Here is a 19,864-nt window from a genome sequence, read left to right as displayed (position 1 = left end):
TGTATTCGAATGTTAGATGTACTTACTCTTAATCATCATCTGCATATGTCATTGTGGCCTTAAACAAGGGTCCTCGCAAGCGTGTTCATTCGGTGTATTAGACGCAAATACTCAGTAAGAAAGCGCGACCTGCAGTCGTGCAGTACTTTTCAGCGTCGCAGGGTTTCCAGTAGCAGTCACAACATGCGTATAGAACGGGTGTTACACGTGTAGCCAGAGTTACGTATAAGGGCTGGGGGTAGGTCTGTCTGTGCGTGAGGGGCCAGTGTTGCTTATCTATGTGCGTCTACACGTCTCGCTTGAGGAATGGTATTTCGTACACTACTGTACACATAAAATCTGACCGACTGAAGTGGAAGGGGCGGGATGGAACTGGATGGAACAGGGTGGATGGATGGATGGATCAGATTCGGCCGAATATATATCGGAGTTGTTATGGAACTGTTAACTACTTCATAAGCACTAACGGTAGCGCACGCCATTGATGCACTACTATACTACATGTACTTGCGGCTGTAAAAGAAAAAATGTGAGCTTCGTCAAAAATCGTCTTTATTACAAGACCTGCGACAGAAACTGATCCAAGACCTGCGACAGAAACAGGTCTTCGATACGGTCGCTTAAATTACACATAAATATGCTCTGAAAAGCCCAATTTGGAAACAGTTTACATATTTTAAACGTAAAAGGTGGCCGCGAGGTTAAGTGGCCCAATCGAATTATCCGGAGCGAATGTTTATTCCGGTGGCGCTCCGCGCTTCTCCAGGCCCTCCTCTCTTTGGGCGGTGACGTTCGAGGCCGCGGTGACGTTCGAGGCCACAGTGGCGTTCGAGGACGCTGTTTCAGGCAAGTCGTCCTCGCCGTGGAGAGTCCCGTCGACCTCAGTCTCAATCTCAGTCACGATCTCAGCCCGCTCTTCTCCAGTGGGGGTCCCGGGCGCGGTCTCGGCGATGGCGTTCGTGGCAGTTGTGCCCAGGCGTACGGTACGCACGAACGTGATCCACGCGGAGAACGGGCCGGTCGTTGCCCTGGAACGCCTCGGAAACGAAGCGTGAGCGAATAACGATGATTACAATGACATTTCTCGGCTTCCTTATGAACGAGAATTACGCGATGGATTCGGCCCAGTGTTGGACGGCTGAAGCTAAAGTGAGAGTGCGAAGTTTTGTTGCGAACAAGACGCGCAATATAAAAGACGCTGTGCATCAAAGCGAAGCCTTTGTTGACACTAGAAGGGCTCGAAAACGTGAGCATAAACGAGAGCAGCGTATGAATGCGTACTCCGGAACGCACAGGGACACCTATATGCAAGCTTTAACAACATTACAACCTTTCAGTCGTATCTTCCCACGCAACGAAAACCCTCATCTGTCTTGTCCGCATTTTCTTTCTTCAACGCTACTAGCCCGGCACTTCCAAGTCACGAACGGCATGCGCGTTATCGTCATGACAGAGCATTCTCGACAGGAAAGTAGCAGGCGGGGCAATTTAAAGAAAGGAAACGCAAGCAAGGCAGATGGATATTATTGTTGTTTAAATTAAATTACGGTGTTTTACGTGCCGAAACCACTTTCTGAATATGAGGCACGCCGTAGTGGAGGACACCGGAAATTTCGACCACCTGTGATTCTTTAACGTGCACCTAAATCTAAGTACACGGGTGTTTTCGCATTTCGCCCCCATCGAGATGCGGCCGCCGTAGCCTGGATTTGATCCCGCGACCTCGTGGTCAGCAGCCCAACACCATAGTCACTGAGCAATTATTGTTGTTTGGCAAATATGCACCCAAAAGGCTCTACATTTGCCTAAGAGTGTATGCGAAGAACCAAACGTTGTAGCCAGCGCAAAATTCCAGGCAATTAATGTAGATCGCGGCAAGATTGGGGCGTTGGCAGAGTTGCAGTCGCCAGGGTGAATTAGGTAAATTGTGGGAAATAGCGTTTCTTCCATATTTATGTGGTCCGATGTAATTCGCGGATCTGAAGAAGGACCGTGAGAAAGAGTACAGGGTGTGTCGGGTAGAAAACGCATGCAGACAGGGTATAGGACTTTGACAATATTGTTGCATAACTAGAAATTGTAGTACGATTGAGGGAGCCTCGAGACAATGCTCAAAGTTTTACAGCTGCGGTGGGCCTCAGAACGATGCGGGAGTCTAATACACTTGGCACTTAAAGAACTGAAGAACTGCAGGGTGTCGGATTCAGCTCTTGTAACCTATAGACTGTGTTATTCACAAGCACGCTGGTCCGTTCGCAGTTTCGCAGAGTATGTAGCTTCCTTCCCGTCAATCTTCGGGATGACAGCGGCACTAAACCTCGTCTTTAGTCACGCGAGGCCCACATTCGCTTTCTAACGCGAAGCTTCTTTTCTTTTATTTTTTTTTTTGTGAACCGTGCCAGAGTTTTCTGACTGGGCTACGTGTGGCTCCGTGGCCGTTCTCTATCCGCCATCTTGCCGAATGGGTCATACCTTAAGGAAAACTTTATTTACGTGCCCCATGGTGCAATTGAACCTATAGATCTCGCATCACAGTAGCCCGATGCGATAACCACTGAGCCACAGTCGAATGTGTAACTCCTATCATGCCAACACCACCTAGCTCGTCGACATGGTAGCCGCACGTGTCAACATTGCGTAGCCCAGATAGGCAAAGACTACGCCCACCCGAACCGATGCGAATGCGAAGCGTTTGGACAACTTGTAACATGGATGACGTGGTTTGGTGCGATGGCTTTCGGTATGGCCTGATATCGCAGTGAGGCATAAATTAACACAGCTATCGGCACACTTTAAGCATTTAAGGAAGATTCGCTGCATGTACACGCCAACATGATGCATTTGCCAGAATTTCTATTTTAATATTAGAGAGGTGCGAGTCTTACACCAACCGGTTCGCAGCCTGTGATGCGCGGAACTACTGCTGCGCTTCTTACTTAACCCATGACAGCCTTTTAGGAAAGCAATGCGTTTATATGCACTGTACAAAATTTTTGCGGCTCTTGGTATTGTAGTAATTGATCTAAGCAAGTCTTTCTATGGTGTTTCCGTTAATTGAGGCCACTTGACGGTGTACGGTTGACGGCGGATGTTTAGGTTATTGAGCGTTTAGTGCAATATGACAGCGGCGAGTGGGTATTGAATGTTACAATATTGCGTGCACAACTTGCGTTGCTCTGCGTAGTACACGGAGCACACAGCGAGAGGCGTTTGCCGTAGGCGCAGTTGCGCGCCCATTTTTCTTAAAACTTGCCCTGAGGTCGCAACTTTTCAGGGACGCGTACATATATTATCAAACGTGCTTTACCGTTAGACGCTGTCTTTCGATCACAGTGACTTCCTTTTTCTGGCAGTTTGACGTTAATGGTTTCGCTTAGTAGGTAGCAGCTTGTATGCATAAACTTGCTGGAAGCAAGCACACCTCTGGCATCGTTTCTTCGATAAAATACTACCCATGAATGTGCGGGGATTGACGAGCGATAACTTCTTGCAAAGAGAACTTATTCTTCGTAAAACTTGGCGCAACAATCCTAAAATCGTTAAACGACCTAAATTTGTAAGCTTTACGAGCAATTCGGGAGAAGGCGTGTAGACCATAAATGAGGCATGCCTTCTGATGGCCCTTTCCCCTTCTGCCGTGCTCCCGTGCCAGACAGTAGCAGCAAGGGCAGCAGTGGAAAAGTCATAGGAAGACGAAAAAAAAAAAGAAAGCCTCCCTTAAATACGTTCACCATGACTGAGCACAGGCACACTCTGAAACCCGAGAATACGAGAGTATTGATTGAAACTTGGGGGGACCAGTTCTTTCATAACAAATGATCGGGCAGGACTTCATAGTTATCAGTGGGCACTCTCAGGTAAAACGAAACTAGAAGGGACCTACTGTGGCATGCCTGGCTTTCAATTCTCAGCAACGTTCGCTGAGTGCCGCTCTGGGCCACCTAAATCGCATACAGTCTTTCGAACATAGGAGCCTTAAACCCCGGCTGAAGTGCTCCTATACGTTGAAGTGCTGTAAAGCTTTATTTGGCTTATAGAAGGCGACTGCACTCTCCAGCCATCACTTACTATGTTAGTCAATTTGTTCAGGTGTGTAGATACTGACCGGCTGTTTTTTTTCGTATTTCCTTCCCCAGTTCTCCAAATATCCCCCTTTCCCCTTCCAAAAATGTAGGATAGCAGTGGGATCGACATTGGCTTAACGTACCTGGGTTTCTCTTCTCTCTGTCACTTTTCGTAGAAGTTTGAGTCTTCGATGTTTCAGCGTTCAGCCTCAGAGAAAGGAGGCCCATATACGAGTGAAGGAGGTGCTCGGCGAGTCACCTCAGTATTGAGAAGTAAACGCATTCAATTGAAAGAAGTTTCGCTGATACTAGCTGAATGACACCATAATGACAGAATATTGTTTTGCGTGCGCTGAATTTGAGCCCTGAAAAGGCCGTTGGTTCGGAGTGAATGGCTAATCTATCTGAAAGAGATTTACTACGGCGCAAACGCTGGTTTTCCTGTTAAAATGAACACGAGGAGACGCTGCTTTGAAACTGCTTAACTCTCCTGAATTAGTGAGACTAAAGGCATACTTCAAATGGTGACTAACTTGGGCAAGCTGGATATTGATTAAACGAATCAGCCGCTCTACAAATATAATAAAAAAAATTAAATTAAAGAAAATCACAACACACAGTTTGCAGCTTCAACCCAGTGCCTGGAGACACATACCACTGTTTTCTAAACTCAACCTGATAGATCTTGAGAAGACATATATTTCAGTTATAGCTCGCATGAGATCGCTGTGATTAGGTTCTTTTCACAAACTATTGCAACATCCCTGCGTGTATATTCAAGAAATTTTTTGTCCACTTTTGGTGTAGGAATGAAATGGAGGCTAGAAAATGTTCATCTTAAAGCTTGGTTACACTGTTATTCCGATTGTTCCTAGCAATCAGCAGAGTATCAACTTTGTTTTTTTTTTTTTGACGCGTATAGAGTTTTCCTGCGATTAATGCGGTAGATGCATGGTGTGTCTGAATACGTGCGTTCAGAAAAGATGTCCCGACGTAGGAATTCTTACGTTACTGGAATGTTAGCACTTTCTCCATTCTCACCACGGAGAGGTTGTGCTCTTCGGCGACCGCGTCTTTTTCGTCGCCGGCGTGGTGACATAGACGCAGATGCCTTTGAGGACGCGGAATCCCGGGCCTTTACACTGGCAGGCGCCGCTCACGCATTGGGCCTCTCCCAAGCAAGGATCGGTTTCACTGCATGGGGCGCCCACGTGTCCTGCTGCGAGTGTCGGAGGTGCGGGAGGGCCTGGAAAGAATAAGACAGGCGGCAACAATCGCTACGGTGCAGGTAGAGGATCATCGATTGGTTGAGACTCTCATAATTATTGATATATGCATAATATACAAAGCTCACTTTTGAAGATACAGTAGCAAGGCGACGAGGTGTTCTGGTTGGCTAGGAGACGTTCTGGCTTATAAATTCTGATAACAATGGAATGTTCCACGGAAGCGATAGCAAATGATGTGCTTATACACTTGGTTTCGTGTTTTCGAATTTATTTGTGTATTTATTTACTTATTTATCTATCTATTTATTTATTTACTTGTTTATTTGTTTACGCGCTTAATTTACATACTACAGGAATACGGACGGGGTAATTTTTACTTTTTATTTCTTGCATCGAATGATCATCCTGGGCCTCGAAAGATAAGAAAACAAAACACTAGCAAGCCTAACGGGCCCTAACTAATTCACGGCAATTGTTATTACGAACCATTTTCGCTTTCGTTTCCTGGGTGGTGTATGTCGTGACGTCATGACTCAAGAGGGTGTTTGGGTTTGAGCGAGACATCGCGACGTTTTTGTCGGTCGCGTTGGCTCGCTCGGTTGCGGGCTGTGCTGCTACAACATGACGCGAGTTGGGCGAAGCTTTTTCGTGAGAGCACCAACTGCGCAGCTATAGACTGCAGCGTTTCCCGCTAATTGTGAAACGGAGTAATACAATAAGAAAATGAAAGAAAAACGCGCTCCACAGCCTCTGCGATGCCACAGTCGCACCTCTGCCAAAGCCACATATTGAGAGAGTTTGCCGAATAGGCGTGGCCAGGTCGCGGGGGCGTGGCGATGACGTCGAATGAAGTCAGAAAGCGCTCTCTCTCTCTCTCTCTCTCTCTCTCTCTCGGCGCCGTCCGCCATGTTTGCACCAACCACGCGGTTGGCACTTGCGTGAGGCTGGCGTTGGCTGTTCCCGTTGTGCGATCTCACGCTTTCGACGCTATCGGGATGCTCGCGTGCGTGCTAAATTCGCGCTGTCGGCTTTTGCGTGCATTGCAATTAGTTTTCTTCTGCTTCGATAAGCCGTGTTTGAGCGAGTATTTAGGATCAAATCTATACTGCTCCTATGCCTAATTAGCGACACAGGTAGATAAATACATTCGGAAGCGTGATTGTGAGGTAGCAGACACATGTGCCAGTGTAAGCGATTGAGTGGCGGTATAGGCGCTGCGTTGTGCGCATGTGTGCACGTCCCGGGTGCTATGTGTGTGCATGCTGGTGATGTGTGCACGCTGGTGATGTGTGCATAGGTAGGCACATGGATGAGTGCGCTCACTTCAACACTTTTCGGAAGCGCGCATCAGTACGAGTAAGTGGTGGTGTGTTTCAGTGGACGTGAGTAAGCATTGATTGACCAGAGTATGATTGAATTCCGGGGTCTTACGTGCCAAAACCACAATTAGTTACGAGGCACGCCGTAGTGGGAGATAGCGGGTTAATTTTGAACACCAGGAAATATTAACGTTCGCCCCCCCCCTCCCCCCCCCCCCTACTGCACGGAAGGTGGGCGTTCTTGGAATTGGCCCCGATCGAAATGCGGCTGCTGCGGCCGAGATTTGATCTCGCGAGCCGCTAAGCTGCCGCGGCGGGTGTTTGTTGGGTTTGGGAGCCCAGGGTAAAACCACACACGACGCATAGCAGAGTGACTTGGGTTGGGCCTCTTTTGAAGTCAGAGAAGCGCAGAGCAAAATTAGTTTTGAAGAAAGACTCAGGAACATGGGTCAAAATAAATGGGCGGCTAAAGTGCACAAGTATCTGTACCTGAAGAAGTGAGGCCATAGAATGGAGGAAGAGGTCAAGAAAAATGACGACCAAGTACAGGGTAATTGAAAGTGTAAACAGAAACCAGCAGTCATTAAAAAGAAAGTGAGAGAAACAGATACAGGGAATTGGATGCAAATAATTGAAACAAAAAAAAAAAAAGACCATGAAGATTGACACGAATGGCGAGAAAAATATCATAAGGGAAAATGTGTAGTATAACACAACGGGCAGTGCCTTGCTATTTGGGGCTCGCGCTGGTTGCCTATAAACAAAAACTTATCGGAGCAAATGTCCTCGACACGCGCTGTCTTACGGAGTGAATCCTCAACGACACATGAGCACTTGTGAAACCGGAGCAAATATTCGCAGCAAGATGAGGCGTATGTGTGCTGCAGCAAACATCCATGGATCACTCAGCACATCCAAATCGAATGCGAAGGAATTCGCCCTGTGGGACCCGTAGGTAACGTACACCTTCCAGGAGCGCTTGGATTTATTGTGGACTGAAGCATCAACCGCTCAGCAGTCGATATAAGCAAGAGACGTCTAGATTACTGGTACAAAAAAAGCAGGGAAGAGACTGATACGACCGGATCCGTTACAGGTATAGGTAGCGGTATAAGGCAGAGACATCTTGAGAAAGTGAAAAAAAGATGAAGGAGCTCTCCACGAGAACGGTACAATGATAAGGCTGTACAGCATACCTGATTATTTCAAGCAGGCTAGGTGACCATTTGACGCCGCCCCACTTGAAATGGGATGCTAATAAATCATCATCATCATAGGCTATGGTTTGCTACATCAGGTAGGCTAGATCAGGGGAAGTGGGCGATGTGTGCCGGCGCCGGGAGACCAGCAAGATGAAAGAATCACCAGATTATCCCGGAAGGTATATAAACATCTGACATCCCGGAGGTGGCGCGTATACCAACTTCAGTTTCGGCAACAAGAGTGCCGTAAAAAACCTCGCTGGACACAGGGCCGTGATTGTGCCAGGTTACAGAAGCCTGCTCTAAATTTTCTGCGGTCGCTTATGACGGGACCTGTTTTCTCTCCTTAATTACATAATTGCGACAGAGAGTTTCGTGATTGCTTCCTTCATAAAGATGTTTTTTTAAATGCGGGGCCAGGTGTGTTTCCATATAGGAATAATAAGTATTGGATGCACTCATCCGATAGGCGCCTTGCTCTTACCGTGATAGGTGGTGTCCAGAACATGGTGTCTATGATGTTTTAACGGCTAACCGAGCGCTTCCGGCGCATGTAAACAGTAAAAGTATGGACCTCGAGTTTAGCTTCGCTGAGGTGTGGATGTAGGCACCATCTATGCCGGGATAGTAGAAAAACAGAGTAGCAGAACCGCAGGAATAGTTATCTTGTTAGGTTTAATCTTATTAAACTAGCTCAACCGCATACACATGCGGAAGTCGGGGATTTAGCTCGCACCTCCGGCAAGTTATCTTCTTGGCAACTTTCGTTTGACCATTTCCTTATCACGCCTACATTGCAATTAAATATAACAATCAACTTCTTTTAAGCTTCCCCTGGCTTCATTGTCTATTTCTTGAGAAGAGCAATGAATGTTGAAATGTATCTAGAAATGTATTCAGAATTGTATTTAGATTCTGTGCAATCACCTGTTATCCTAGTCCTTCCTTCGAGAAGCATCTCACATGGCCTTTGTCCCCGTGACCTTTCTGCGTAGCGGTCTCACACAGTGCTTCCACGCGATTTGGCGTTTGCATTTGAGCATAGCTTGTCACTGGTAGAGTGAGTAAACATAAACCTCGCATGAGAATCAACTTGAAACCTGTGTGGTGCGTAAAGAATTAGTTGAATTGTATGAAACGCTCGTTACGAGCAAAATAAACAAATATAGGCAGCGTATTTTGTTCATTAGCGTTTAATTATCCGCTTCAGTAATGCTTTCCAGTACACAGATTGAAACGTGCGTGTCGGATTTGCATGTTTTTTCTTGAATAAATGTTGCGGATTGATTCTCAAGGCAAACGGCGCTAAGGCAGTTGTAAAAGAAAGATGTCGATAATGCTCGTAGAACGAGCTCTCAAGAAACAAGATGACTCACGGTTCGGCTCCGTCGTGTGCTCGGCAGCATGAGTAGCTTGACTAGTCTTTGCATCTGCAAGTAAATTGCGTGCGTAAATGCTGGAGACAGAGTAAAGGTAGATAATATTTTACCCGCACTGATATGAGAATGAAATAATGAGCCTCCTTCGATATTTCCAAAGCTCGAGAGACAGACAAAAGAAAAAAGAAAGAAGTGATAGCACCGCGCCCGGAGACTATCAACTCGTTTTTCTTATTGATCAGAACAAAACTGTTTAAAAGCACTAAGTCTTCCCCTCCCGCGTGCTAATCATGTTACCACCATCTTACAAAAGCTTTAAGGCATCGCATCGCTAGACATGTACCTCATAACTTAACAATCGAATATTTTGCATAGCAAATTCCCTGTCTAGGAGGGCCAATTGCGGCTGGCTCACACACACCCATCCCCATTCATCCCCATTGTTTTTATCTTTCACTACGTCTTTTGCGATGTAGGAATGGATTACAGACTGATGGATTACAGTCCTGAACGATCAGACTATTTGCACCGTCGGAGTTATATCGCAGTCGATAACAGCACTCCCTTCCATCAACTCAAATGTCTCACAAGAACAGGGCACGACATGTTATCTATAACGATGAACAAAGAGCTTTCTTCCGCAGCGCCTGGGATCCCGAAGGTTACGCTAGCCTGCCGTGCAAGGACCCACCGATCGTAGGGCCGGTGATCTCGGAGGAAGCGTTCATTCTGCGCGCAATTGCCATTTAAGTTTTCGAGGCCGTCGCACAGACGGCGCCTATCCGCCACAAGCGATGCCGATAGAGCTGACCAGTTTAGCGAATACCGATTGGAAAGTTATAGCCCACGTGTAAATAATATACGAGAAGAATACATTATCCTTTTGTATTCCCATTCCAGAAACATTCCGACAGGACTGCTTGCACAAGCCTGTTGGGGGTGGCTTCAAAATTTCTCCGAAATGGTGGAATACTCTTTGTTGGTTTTACTGCTCATATGAAATTTAAGAAAAAAAAAAGGCTGTTCTTATCGAATGTGTTGCAGTCAGCGTTAAACATTCCTTCAATTGCCTGAAGAAAGTTTTGCGCTGTTTATTGAAGGGGGACGCACCATAAGCCGCCTACAGATAACCCGGCAGGGGAATGACTGTTGCAGCTTTTTTTTTTTATTTACCGATGCTTAGTTTCGTAAGTATATCCGAAGAATGAGCGGAAAACCACTAAATAACTAAACCTCTTTTCTTCGTTACTTTGTCATTGGGTAGCATGCCATACTTAGTTGAAATCAGGTCATTGCAGTCCGAGCACCCACTTTACGGCTTTACTGCTCATATGAAATTTAAGAAAAAAAAAGGCTGTTCTTATCGAATGTGTTGCAGTCAGCGTTAAACATTCCTTCAATTGCCTGAAGAAAGTTTTGCGCTGTTTATTGAAGGGGGACGCACCATAAGCCGCCTACAGATAACCCGGCAGGGGAATGACTGTTGCAGCTTTTTTTTTTATTTACCGATGTTTAGTTTCGTAAGTATATCCGAAGAATGAGCGGAAAACCACTCAATAACCATACCTCTTTTCTTCGTTACCCTGTCATTGGGTAGCATGCCATACTTAGTTGAAATTAGGTCTTTTCAGTTCGAGCACCCACTGACGAGGACCCAAAATACGCCAGCTATGTCGTGCCAGCATACTCACGCAGGTGTTTCGGGACTCCAGCTTCGTGATGAGAATCGGCTAAAAGGGGGAGAGAGAGAAAATACGCATAGAATTGGTGCCAAATCGGTAAACAATTACGAGGCAATAAATTGCGTTTGTTTTTTTCGTCTCTTTCGCCAATACTACGCATTCACCCTCTTGCGCGGGGCAAACCACCGCGCGATATATTTGAGAGAGAAGCAACTTTTCACCTCTGTCGCCTGCGCCAGCAGCTAGTGCGGTGCTGTTGTTCCAGTTGCATCAACTGCAGAGGGACACACTACGCTTGCAGATGATACTCAAACTGCTGTTAGCGTATAAAATGTCTCGCACAAACTTGAAATATTGAGTTCCGGATTATTCTCATCAAATAAAAAGAATTAGGGATCTTGCGTGCCAAAACTGCGATATGATAAGGCACGCCTTAGTGGGGGACTATGCGTTAATTTCGACCACGTGGGGTTCTTTAACGCGCACCCCAAGCACGGTACACGGGCCCTCTTGCACTTCACCCCCCCCCCCCCCCCCCCTTTGATATGCGGCCGCCGTGGCAGGTATTCGCATACAACTAAAGTACGAACATGGCCGACAATTTCAATAACTCAAAGAAGTGCGAATCCTGCCGCCGATCAGTTTGATAAAGACAGCATCGTGGCTACGTTGGCCAATCGCACGAGACGCTTCTGTAAGAAAAGTCTTATTATACCCCCCGTCGCCAGATTCTTATACTCTGTGCTCGGCTACAAGGTTCCGTGGCAGCACAGCGAAGGCTACGGAGCCGAAGCACAGACAATTTTACTGTGCATCAGCGTGTATTCTTCGGATGTAAACAACTGGCTGGAAGCTACGTCGTGTGAAACATACTGTACGCGTTATCTTCATATTTTTTTTGCTCAAGATTTATTTCGTAACAAATTAAAAGCTTGCTTGGGGGGAAAGCGTTTCCGTTTCTCGCTGTTCGTAGTTTTCTGGCTTTCTAGCTGTTCGCGTCTGATCTTCCTGGTCCCGTAATCTACCAGCAAAAACGTCGGCGCTAATTGGCGTAGTAACGCAAGAGCAAAAGCTTCTCACGTGCGAGCGTGTGCGTGTAGGTTTGGCCGTCCTGCCCCAGCAAGTTTTCGCGTATAGGGTTCGTATTCCCGAAACGTTTTCTTACGCCAGAATGTTGCTTCCGTGGCCGGAATTTCGGTGACTGAGGCGATCGCTGCGGAGATGTAGTACCGCGGGTGGCCTTTTCATGTTACGGACGCTTTTGAATTTCGGGGTGCATATTCCTGTCGAGTGTTTTCGTCTGACAGACGCAGATAACATCTCGGTTTCAGCGCCAAAAAAAAAAGAGTTTCTTGACGCAGGAAGATACATAGGCTTATGCGTAATGTCGCCAACAGGTATCGCTATACAGGCAGTGTCGTTAGGGAGTCTAATTGCAAACTAGAGGGTGCATGCAGGCTCCCTAAATGTCCTTTGTAGCTAGGGCCATGTTCGAGGACAATACGGCGAGTGAAATGCGGTTTCCGCGTCATGCTAAAGCTCGCCATTAGGTCCTTAATCAGCCGGAGAAGTCAGTCGGGACACGTGATGCTTACAATCAGCCCAAAGCATGAAACAGAGGAGGATGAGAAAGACGAGGAGGACCACTATGCACCCGCAGAATGGAACCAGCGAGTTTGCTCCTCCTCTCCTGTAAGAAATGAGAAAGGAAGAACGAACGAGTGAGTGACAAAAGACCGATTGGTCTCGAATAAAGTCTCTCTGCCAAAAACTTGCCACGGGCCAGCTCCTTACTCCTGTGAAAATTCTCATCAATTGTAAGCGGGTGAAGTCTACCTCTTACGGAAATCTTTATTGACGTGTTGACAATATTCTGTTGAGTTTCTGTGGTCTCTTATAGATACTCTTAGGGACAGCAATGGAATGTGCAATTAGCCTAAATATTGGTAAATGTCACAATTCTTCGAGCAAGATATGTCAGCTCAAGCGTAGTCATATCTTTAATGCATATGGTATGGTTCAGCACTTCACAGGTGATGTTCTTTTAGGCCTTCTTGCATTTACGTTACACTCAGATTATGTATCACTGGCAATTCCTAACCTAACTTTAGGCTGTTGCATTCGTCAGAATCAGTAACGAGAGTGATAGGGTGCCCTAGCTACATTCGCGGGCAGTTTCCAGCTGCAGTAAAAGCACGAAGGGAAAAACTGCGGAGGCGAAAGTGATACGCATGGAAGTGCTCCCGAAAATAGTCCCAAAGATTCATTTGCGTTTGTTGAAGCCGGGGAACGTAAAAGAAACCTCTTAATTACTTCGTCAGGTGTAGCAATGCAAGACGTACAATACACGACTTCTTGGTGAAATTCTGTACAATATTGTTTGCTGTTATGTTCCACGTTTCGGCAACGGCGAAACCACCTATAGTACGAAGCTGCGACTTATGGTATATTTAGCTACATGGTACTGAAGCCTAGGATACAAGTCCTAGTGCTAGCATTGCTTCAGAGCCAACTTCACTTTGGGCGGGCAACAAACAAGCAAACGAACGAACGAACGAACGAACGAACGAACGAGCGAGCGAGCGAGCGAGCGAGCGAACGAACGAACGAACGAACGAACGAACGAACGAACGAGCGAGCGAGCGAGCGAGCGAGCGAGCGAGCGAGCGAGCGAGCGAACGAACGAACGAACGAACGAACGAACGAACGAACGAACGAACGAACGAGCGAACGAGCGAACGAGCGAACGAGCGAACGAGCGAACGAACGAACGAGCGAGCGAGCGAGCGAGCGAGCGAGCGAGCGAGCGAACGAACGAACGAACGAACGAACGAACGAGCGAACGAGCGAGCGAGCGAGCGAACGAGCGAACGAGCGAACGAACGAACGAACGAACGAACGAACGAACGAGCGAGCGAGCGAACGAACGAACGAACGAACGAACGAACGAACGAACGAACGAACGAACGAACGAACGAACGAACGAACGAACGAACGAACGAACGAACGAACGAACGAACGAACGAACGAACGAACGAACGAACGAACGAACGAACGAACGAACGAACGAACGAACGAACGAACGAACGAACGAACGAACGAACGAACGAACGAACGAACGAACGAACGAACGAACGAACGAACGAACGAACGAACGAACGAACGAACGAACGAACGAACGAACGAACGAACGAACGAACGAACGAACGAACGAACGAACGAACGAACGAACGAACGAACGAACGAACGAACGAACGAACGAACGAACGAACGAACGAACGAACGAACGAACGAACGAACGAACGAACGAACGAACGAACGAACGAACGAACGAACGAACGAACGAACGAACGAACGAACGAACGAACGAACGAACGAACGAACGAACGAACGAACGAACGAACGAACGAACGAACGAACGAACGAACGAACGAACGAACGAACGAACGAACGAACGAACGAACGAACGAACGAACGAACGAACGAACGAACGAACGAACGAACGAACGAACGAACGAACGAACGAACGAACGAACGAACGAACGAACGAACGAACGAACGAACGAACGAACGAACGAACGAACGAACGAACGAACGAACGAACGAACGAACGAACGAACGAACGAACGAACGAACGAACGAACGAACGAACGAACGAACGAACGAACGAACGAACGAACGAACGAACGAACGAACGAACGAACGAACGAACGAACGAACGAACGAACGAACGAACGAACGAACGAACGAACGAACGAACGAACGAACGAACGAACGAACGAACGAACGAACGAACGAACGAACGAACGAACGAACGAACGAACGAACGAACGAACGAACGAACGAACGAACGAACGAACGAACGCACAAACGCACAAACACGCGCACACAGACAGACACTCAAACACACTCAAACACACTCAAACACAGACAGACACACTCAAACACAGACAGACACACTCAAACACAGACAGACACACTCAAACACAGACAGACACACTCAAACACACTCAAACACAGACAGACACACTCAAACACAGACAGACACACTCAAACACACTCAAACACACTCAAACACAGACAGACACACACACGCGCACACAAACACACTCACACAGACAGACACACACACGCGCACACAAACACACACACGCACACACAAACACACTCAAACACAGACAGACACACACACGCGCACACAAACACAGACAGACACACACACGCGCACACAAACACACACGCGCACACAAACACACACGCGCACACAAACACAAAATGCTGATTCCGTATCTGCTACGAGAAAACGAGACAAGCTGTCAAAACTCTGGTGAACTTCGTGGTGCAGTAATATATGTGCGCCTCCGGCGCTTTTACTCCATTGTCACACAGAGCTGGCGGCAAGTGTACACAAAGTCGAAGCGATTAAAGTACATTTTGTTTCCATGTCTACATGGCACTGCAGCTTCTCTTCGACGAAAACGAATTCCCCAAACAAGGAACACGAGTACATTCTAACCGTATTGAGATGGAATGCGCGACCCAGACGTAGTGTAGGCGTCGTCGCTGATCTTCATTACGCGTCAGGTTTCCCCGCTGACCACCGCCCGTGACGTGTGCGAGATGCTTGAGAACAGATCGCTGTCACGTAACCCCCTCCGGTGAGGAACGCTGAACGGCCCCTCTGTCGTGTTTCTTAGAAAATTAGCCGGTACCTGGCCTTATAAGTTTATTAAACATGCTCATAGAGTGACACTAAGAGGAGAAAGTCAACGTACTTCACGAACTATTGGGAAAAAATCCAATGTTGGCGCGTTAGTATAACGTAAGAAATTTCGATTGAATATTTCGACAGCTTTAATGAGCCGTCCTAGAATATACTAAAATGCAATGTACCTTACTCATGCGGTAAAAAAAAATCACTGCACTCAAACGCAAGCCGTAAAAATGTAAAACGTCACGGCAAGCTGGTCCGCGAACTTGAACTGGGGGTCAGCACCAGTCTTTATTTATTGCTTCCGTTCAGGCGGATCAAGCTTCCCTTCCAAGCAACACTTCCTTCCATTGTCATCGTACAGAGCTAACTTACTAAAAAAGCTATGCTACTTTTTTTTGTAATATGTTTTTATTACCATTAAAGCTCGCTTCCATTGTTTCTAGCGTGCTGAGAAACACTTTAATAAGTGCCGGTTACCGCCTTATCGCTTCTTGTCATTAGAGGTTAGAGGCATGGCTTTGGTAGTGTATCTCTGTAATGGTTAAACTTGCAAAACGTTACCAACCAAACCTCATTGTCGTTTTATCATATTAGAAGTCCTGCTTCCAGACGTGCAGAATGCCAATGCCGCGTTTTTATCAGCTGTCGTGGCAGCGTCTACTATTCATTTGTCACTACGAAGTGATGTGGTTGTCCTTATGTGGCTAGGTTCTATAAAAAAAAACTAAGAAGGAAAAAAGCTTCATTGCATGTGATTGCGATGAGGGTGCGATGAATGACATTTGAAGCATAGGAGTGTGACGCCACACTCCACGAAGCGTCCTTGTTTTGCAGCTAGAGATTTCTACACCGGCTAGACCACGGGAAATGCCTTGGGAATCAAAATCTGCGGCGCAGCACTTTCCTTATGGTCAAAAGAAGATGCACGTGTTCCTTAATACACATGTGCTCGGTTGGGGTGAGTGGTTCGTTGCTACTTTACGCCATACTTCATAAGGAATACACTGGATAGCGGACGACCCGCAATTTGCCTCGCATGACATTGATTCCCACAATGCGCGCGATCTGTCTATTGTTTTTTTTTTCTTGTATACTAGATAATATTATGTGGTGAGGTTGAACTCACATCAGGGAACGCTGTCTTAAATCCGCTGCCTTGGACTTGTCCGTGAGGGGCAAGGAGTGGGACTTTTGCCTCGTGCCGGACAATTTGGTGCTCTGCGACGTGGAGGACATGGCCGTGGGGTCCGACATGGTACTGGACGGCATACCGGACGCCTTGCCGGACGCCTGGCTGGACGTGGTGCCGGACTCCTTGCTCATTTGACCCCGCGCGTCCGAAGGCATGTGGCTGGATCGGTCCTGGAAGTAGATGCCCGACTTCGAGGAAACGAAGGGCAACGGGCTTGTTAGAGAAAGCTTCCTGCTTTGCGTTAACTGAACACTAACTAAATACCACACCGAGTAGAGCTGAAATGATTCGTTATGCTTCTACAATTATGAAACGGCCGCTACTGCAGTCATAGCGGTTGTGGTAAGCCAGAAAGCTTGACGCAAGTACGAGATACAAACGAAAGAGAAATTCACAAGAAGAGAGAGAGAGAGAGAGAGAACAAACTTTATTTGCTCTGAAGGTGGAGTTAAAGTGCATGTGAACGGGTCTTCGTTGCAAGACTCCCGCGGCATTGGCTGCCCGGCTGACGCGTTCAACCAGCCGAATCGTGTCCTCCTGTTCCCAGCTGGAAAGCCCAGCCGCTCACGGCTCCGGTGTTGTGTGTGATGCGTACTGCCTTTATCTTCTGGCAGCCACCGAGCTGTATGCTATACTGTGGGTTTTTCACCGCACCAAGGACAAGTACCTCTGTATGCGGTTGGATGTACCTTATCGTAAATAAGCGGACATGGATATGACTTTGTTTGTATCTGCCGCCAGGTTACCGACTGCTGTCTAATTTCTTGTGGGGCAGGGGATACCGCCTTCCGGTTTCTCCGGAAGTGCTCCCAAATTTCCCTTAGCTACGGGTCGTTGCTTCTGTTCGCCTGGCCTCTGACCTAGCTCAGCTGGCGTATCCTATATACGAGATCGACCTGGAGATTCCCGGCAATGCCCTCGTGCTCCGGTGCCCAAATATTCTAATGCCTTTCTTCACTTTCGCCAGTGGCCTTTAAGATGCCGGCTGCTTTTCTGCCTACACTATCTTTGACGGATCGCCCGCAGGTGTCCTGAGAAACCGTGATAATGACTAGCGAATGCCGAGAATTGTTGCCTTCTGGAACCGTTCGAGCGACGGCGGGCTGCTCTGCGTCTTGAATACTTCGGCGTCTTGGATGCTTGAGTGGCATCTCGGTAGAGGTGACATCTTGAAGGAGTATGCACATTTCGAACAAAGTGCATCTCGGCTTCGATGGAGTTCAAGAAGGTGGCGGCTAGAGAGCATGCTAACAACTTTTCAAATGTTAAGCTAACATCCTTTTAACGTTCCTCGAAGCGTCTTCTAGAGCAATACGGTGGCATACAGTTAATGTACTAATTGTACATTAACGGTTAGTTGTGCTAAATGTACAACAGCTACTGTACTGTTGTGAATAATCTGAAAGAGAACACCGAATTTCTGTTACGGCTAGGACTACTCGTGATGACATAGATTAGAATGGGGCATGTTCTCGTCGAACAAGTAGCTTTCTCGTCAGACATTTAACCTCATTGAGCACCTTTACGCGGGAAATGTATACGTTTAGCACATAGGACATGTGGAATGTAACTTATGTTAACTTGATATTGCTTGAGGGGATCCTTCCTACTGCGTTCCGCGTCAAACTAAAGAATAACACAACGCCCGAGGAAACTTGCGGGAAGCGCAATCTCGATGCAAACGCACACGCGAAGAACAAACAAGGCTCCAAAGCATGTTTCTCACCAGACGGGAAAAGTAACACGGCAACAGCCCTCGAAGTCCAACTCGCTCACCATGGTGGGCGTGCGCGGCTCCACGGTAATGGGAATGATGTGAATGCGCGGAGCTGGACCGGCCGCTGGTCGGCTGTCTTCCCCTGTGTCCAGGAACGGAGCCAATATCGCCGGAGGTGGCGGCGGGGTCTCGCTTCTCGCCGGATAAGGCGGCATCCTTTTGTATCCGGAAGCCTTCGACACGCCGAAAGAACTCAACGTTGTTCTCTTCATGGCTGCAAATTTACGAGTGGCTTCTTGCCCGGTTTCGTCAGCGGGGTGGAGCGGAGGGAACGTGCCGGCCGCACACGTGTTTGTTTTCCTCTTTCCTCCAGTGTCGTAATGCTCGAGATTGCATGTGTAAGCTCTTGATTGGTCGCAGATGCCAGTGGGCGTTCATTATGGATTTTGTTTGGTCTTGTCATTAATTGGACTCACCGGACTGTCGTAGGAGCCGATTACTTGCATGCGCCTGTGTCGAAGCTGACCAAGAAAACAGAGGCTTGATTATTATGCCTTGTTATCTGTATGAAACACAAAATTGTATCAGCCGTGAGGCACTAAAATTTTTCTTTTTGTTTTTACGTATCATATGAGTAAAAAAAAACTATAATGCTTCGAGAATCCATGAGCTTTTGCATGCTGTGAACCTTCTGAGAAAAGACAATGAAGAAGAAAGGTAAAGTCGCCAAAATCTGTCCGACTCTTGGCCAATCCCCGCTGGTGGGTAAGCGCCAGACTCATCAAGGACATCATCATCATCATCATCTGGCCATAGGAACAATACTACGACGTATCGTTTAGGTATATTTTCTTTCGACGTTATATTGATATCGATATCTTACCTCCAGTTGAGTCCTGCGGCATGAGAATGCACGGGTGAGAAAGGTGACGACGCCCACACAACAACTGCGATTGAAGAGCTTGCGTGCGTTGTGAGGCTGCTACCTGCCTCAGCTCCAGGTCCAGAGGATATCACAACGATCATGCTAAAAATATCTGAGGTGTCGCCACAGGACCTACTTAATTCCGTCCACTACACCCTTAAGAACACTTAGAAGCTTGCTAAGATACTCCCGCTACTTAAGAAACAAGGAGCAGGATTGCATATGAACAACATGAGGCCGATTGCGTTAACATATAATATTACGAAGCTTATAGAGTGGTACATTCTGTATATTGGCGCTTTTAACTAATAACACATTACTGAGCTCATGTCAGATCGGATATAGACCTGGATGCTCGATTTGGTGCGAGAACATTGATTTGGAGGGACACAGTAAGCTTGCTCGACACAGGCGGCAGTATGCAACGTTGGTGGCTCTAGA

General features: G+C 47.2%; 1 protein-coding gene and 1 long non-coding RNA gene across 2 annotated transcripts; both read right to left on the bottom strand.

The window, feature by feature from the left end:
* Window positions 1–535: 535 nt before the first annotated feature.
* On the bottom strand, window positions 536–9,249 carry LOC129383870 (uncharacterized). Its single transcript, XR_008611710.2, has 3 exons — window positions 9,191–9,249; window positions 5,106–5,310; window positions 536–1,037 (listed from the first exon to the last, which is right to left on the bottom strand). It is a non-coding gene; the product is annotated as an uncharacterized lncRNA (long non-coding RNA).
* A 1,612-nt stretch (window positions 9,250–10,861) lies between these two features.
* On the bottom strand, window positions 10,862–18,713 carry LOC129383880 (uncharacterized). Its single transcript, XM_055068849.1, has 4 exons — window positions 18,558–18,713; window positions 16,716–17,059; window positions 12,471–12,565; window positions 10,862–10,923 (listed from the first exon to the last, which is right to left on the bottom strand). Exons 1-4 carry the CDS (start codon window positions 18,711–18,713, stop codon window positions 10,862–10,864), a joined length of 657 nt encoding a protein of 218 aa, XP_054924824.1.
* Between the last annotated feature and the right edge of the window lie 1,151 nt (window positions 18,714–19,864).

Source organism: Dermacentor andersoni, chromosome 9 (assembly GCF_023375885.2).
Source record: "Dermacentor andersoni chromosome 9, qqDerAnde1_hic_scaffold, whole genome shotgun sequence".
NCBI lineage: Eukaryota > Metazoa > Arthropoda > Arachnida > Ixodida > Ixodidae > Dermacentor > Dermacentor andersoni.
Note: the sequence above shows the minus strand (reverse complement) of the source record. Positions and strands in the feature narration are given on the sequence as shown.

Coding starts and splice junctions, on each gene's coding strand:
- LOC129383880 (XM_055068849.1), bottom strand. CDS start 18,713: ATGCCGCCTTATCCGGCGAGAAGCGAGACCCCGCCGCCACCTCCGGCG. Junction 17,060..18,557: donor AGCCGCGCACGCCCACCATG/GTGAGCGAGTTG, acceptor GAATCATTTCAG/CTCTACTCGGTGTGGTATTT. Junction 12,566..16,715: donor TTAAGACAGCGTTCCCTGAT/GTGAGTTCAACC, acceptor CATTTCTTACAG/GAGAGGAGGAGCAAACTCGC.